Source organism: Diaphorina citri, unplaced genomic scaffold (assembly GCF_000475195.1).
Source record: "Diaphorina citri unplaced genomic scaffold, Diaci psyllid genome assembly version 1.1 scaffold2604, whole genome shotgun sequence".
Lineage (NCBI taxonomy): Eukaryota > Metazoa > Arthropoda > Insecta > Hemiptera > Psyllidae > Diaphorina > Diaphorina citri.
Genome location: NW_007380022.1, coordinates 9944 through 14318, shown reverse-complemented (window position 1 = coordinate 14318; position 4375 = coordinate 9944). Strand labels below are relative to the sequence as shown.

At 41.2% G+C, this 4375-nt stretch overlaps 1 protein-coding gene across 1 annotated transcript; it reads left to right on the top strand.

Moving 5' to 3' along the window:
• Nucleotides 1–1840: 1840 nt before the first annotated feature.
• LOC113471546 lies at nt 1841–3512 on the top strand. Its single transcript, XM_026830777.1, has 3 exons — nt 1841–1910; nt 2823–2994; nt 3386–3512. The coding sequence occupies exons 1-3, from the start codon at nt 1841–1843 to the stop codon at nt 3510–3512; spliced, it is 369 nt and encodes a 122-aa protein (XP_026686578.1).
• The last annotated feature ends 863 nt before the right edge of the window (nt 3513–4375 follow it).

Here is a 4375-nt window from a genome sequence, read left to right as displayed (position 1 = left end):
AAAGCACTACTTATACTTCTGTACCTCAGTGGTTAGGACTGTGGACTTCGGATCTTGAGGTTGGTAGTTCGAGTCCAAGTCAAAGCATGCAGTTCAACCTAGTGTATTTACTTATTGGAGGACAATAATTTTTAAAATTCATGCTTCTCACAACTAAAATTCCTTTGTACTTCTAAATGTTAACTGATCTCAGATAAAATACCCTGTTATGCATTACTACCCTCAAACAATCTAGTTGAGGTCTTATAGCTACTTCGTTTCGGCTTCGAAATTATTCCTATTCGAGTCTTGCGGGAAATTTCATGATTTTATCGAGGTCTATTGATAATCGACATTTCTAAAGCCTAGGACCCACCAGCAATATTTTCGATAGAAATATTGTTTCTCAACAATTCAGAAATGTTTTTGAAACAATCCAGAAACTGTTTACTCTCCAACCGCAACTGTAGCGAGACAAATGTTTCTGGTGGGTACTAGGCTTAATAATCATTCACAATGGCCCATTTTTAAATTTCTTGTGTTTCCTCCACAAATGCAGGTACTCGGGTGAACATGTTTCAAATAGACGTGGAGTCCGGCTACGTGTGCGGGCCCACGGAACTCCGCACCCAGAAGCTAGTCTACTCCCTGTTTAACGTCCCCTAGTTAGATAACATCTTTTTCCTCGAATTCGCTCATACAATGTTCATTTTCCTCCGCAGGTACTCGGGTGAACATGTTTCAAATAGACGTGGAGTCCGGCTACGTGTGCGGGCCCACGGAGCTTCGCACCAACATCAAGTCCAGTGTGCGGGAGCTCAAGACTCAAATCCTCAACGAGCACAACCTATCGCTCACCACGCCCCTGTACATAGCGCTTGAAATCCCCAGGTGTCCGCCCTCCTATTTGAGAGACGATGCGAGTCTGTTGAAACACGAGTTCGACTGTAGCAAGGTAAGCTTTCTGTGAAGTAACACTTGTGGTACAGAGAATCTCATTGGCACGATCATTAAATGTTTTGCCACATTTAATGAAATAAAGCGTTTGAGAGTCATGTTGTTGTTGTTGTTGTATTGCGGTGTAACTCCACCGAGGGTCTAGCCAATATTACTTGGCCCGTCCCAAACCGCAGTCAACAGAATCTCAATGCTACATTAGACACGTGTGTTGCCACATTTAATGAAATAAAGCGTTCGAGAGTCATGTTGTTGTTGTATTGCGGTGTAACTTCACCGAGGGTTTAGCCAATATTACTTGGCCCGTCCCAAACCACAGCCAACCATCATGAGGACCTGTGCTTTTCCTTTGAAGCATGATAAACCCTTTGTTAACTCTAGCTAGCCAACCTGGTTAGGGTTTGGCTGCTCTCATACGTACCTATTTATAGCCCCACAGGAAGATACTTTTCTGCTCCCTATTTAAGGTCCCCCAGTCGAGAGTCATCGAATTTTTCACTTCTTTCGTTCATTATGGAATGTAGGTATGAATGGGACTGACTAGGTTGCTATTTCTCTAACCGAGTTCTATTTATAACTATTTACTATTTTGGTCTGTTTCAGATTGATTACTTCTACGGTACATCGGCACCTAGGAAGGTGAGTTGAAATTTCATACCTATACATAATACATATATGTATGTAATTTTCATACCAATCTGTATTGTTGTATCACCATTTATGGCAATATTTTTGGGGCCGAAAGAAAGATTCACCTTTAGCTATTTTTGGAACCCTAAAGGACAATCAAAGTCCATCTCATGGTTCTTCCACAAGAATAACAAAAGACGATTTTCCATTTCAGATTTTCGTATGTTTCAACAAAATGGACCAAGATCCAGAGGTGGAGTTCGAGAAGTCCACCATGTACAGTATTATACAGAGAATAGCCAATACCATACGTCTAACTGTACATCTTCCTGATGTAGATCCAGGTAATTGATTATACAGTAACTTGGCCTGTTGCACTGCCATGCGCTCAGGCCTTTTATTATTATTATTACTTTTTTTTAAGAGCTTTGATAGAGGGAAGTGCAACTGCTAAGATATTGTCGTCCTGAAAGCAAACAGGATAGGAGAAAGCCAGCGTTGGGTATCTAAGCAATTAGATTCTCAACAAAACCTGTACTTGGGTGGAAGAGCTCTTTTTGGAGAATCCTGCCACATTAAATAAAGCAATAAAAAGAGAATAACTTACCAGTTTTCGCTCAAGTACTTACTTTATCGATTTTTTTTTGTTCAAGTACCTACTTCGTCAAGTTTTTGCTCAAGTACCTACTTTATCAACTTTTTGGTTTTACTGGTTTCTTACTTTATTGAGTTTTAGCTGAAGCACTTGCTTCATCAAGTTTTAGCTGAAGCACCTGTTTTATCAAGTTTTTGCTCAAACAGCTGCTTTATTTCCTGCCCTACTTTCTACCTCAGTTCCTTAACCACCTGATTTTTCCTCCCTCCAGACACCTCCTTCGATTTGAAGTGGTCGCATTGATTGCGCCCCAAATTTTGAGAATTGCGTCCTTCGATTTGAAGTGGTCGTATTGATTGCGCCCAAAAATCTGAGAATTGCTCAAATTCTGAGAATTGCGTCCTTCGATTTGAAGTGATCTCATGATTACGTCGCTATTCCCGAGAATTGCGCCTTCTATTTTGAAAACCAAGTGAATGTGGGTCTCAATACGTACTGCATTGTAAGACCTGTGTTGGGAAATGATAGGAACTAGGGGCCTATTATATATTATACCTATCTGAAGATGAAAACAGAACTTGCGCGAAATTCCGCTCAGTTTCAATTGAAGATTCTGTTGAAAATGTAAAAGTTAGTTTTATTTATACCTAATTTTAGATAGTCACTCAGCTGAAGAAGTACACGAATGCGACCTCCGAGTCAGGAGACCAGGTGCCAACCACGGAGGAGCTCGCCTCCCCCTCCCCCGCTATGTTACCTCTCCTCCTCAACTCGGACGTTAACCAATCAGATCAGAGCACGTCCGAAGACAGCAGTCTCACCGATAGCGAAAGGTAATACCAACCTCAGTGGTGCAGTGGTTAGCGCGGTGGACTCTGGATCTGGAGGTTGATGGTTCGAGTCCAAGTCAAGTCATAAAATTTAACTTAGTGTATCAAGCGGGGAACGACATTTGTGGCAAGCATTTATGTTTAACACAATTAAATTCCTTTTTTTTGTTAGTGAAAGGTTATGGTCTGACTGGTAGTGAAAGGTCATCTTTTAAACCATTCTTGAACTCAAAATCTAACAATGAGTAAATTTTAAATTGCCTGTCTGTGTCGAATTTCTGCCCGATTTCATCAATATCAGACAAACTGTTAGAAAGTTGTTGTGGAACAAGCGAACCTTTAATCAAATTTAGAGTGCCTTTTTTACTTACCAAAGTCGTTTCATTTCCCTCAGGACACTGATGGGTGATGATCCTGATGAATCTCGTGATGACCTCATGCCTAGTGAAGGTCATATTCAAGACCTTGACCTTGACACTAATATGACCTTGAGCACGACAAGTACCACCTCAGGTAAGTAACACCAGTCACCCTAGTTAGGGCTGATTGAGAGGCTGGCGAAAAACGCCGACCCCGTCGGTACACGGGAAAAGGCGAAGACAAAGAAGAAGACTATATAAATATGTGTACAAATGTATTATAATTTCAGATGCTCAACATGAAAGAGGTAACCACTCTGGATCAGTGTCGACTGGTAAAGGTGGACCGATATCGTAGTACGTATGAACCTCTAGAGAACCCTGACGACCTAGTGGAGGAGGTATTGGAGGGGAGCAGTGGAGGAGCCAAGCTGAAATCTAGACGGGTACCGTTCGATATGTTACTGGAGTATAAGCAGCCCGATGATGAATTCAAAACCTACGTGCCTGGATGTAAGTATTTTGTCTACTTCTGTATGTTGGTGTTGATTAACTTATTTCAGATAAACTGCCCTAATTTCATCCAAAACATTTCATCCCTAGCATAGATTAAGGTGTATTGGTAAAGTACATTTCTGATGAGCATTAATTTTTGTTGCTGTAGCGGCTTTAGCTATAGCCGAAAGGTGACGACAAAATAGAGAAAATACATATCTATTTTATTAGCCATACCAGAGTGATGGTCTCTAACAATGTTTATTTGGCTCTTGCTGAACTACAGTCAACCATCGTGAGGACTTAGCTTGTTCTTTTCAAGCAGAGAGAATCGTTTGAAACTATCAGCTAGCTAGGCTGGTTAGGGTTAGCTGTTCTTCTCCCTGTTTATAGTCGCACAGACAGAAGCTAGTCTACTCCCTGTTTAACGTCCCCTAGTTAGATAACATCTTTTTCCTCGAATTCGCTCATACAATGTTCATTTTCCTCCGCAGGTACTCGGGTGAACATGTTTCAAATAGACGTGGAGT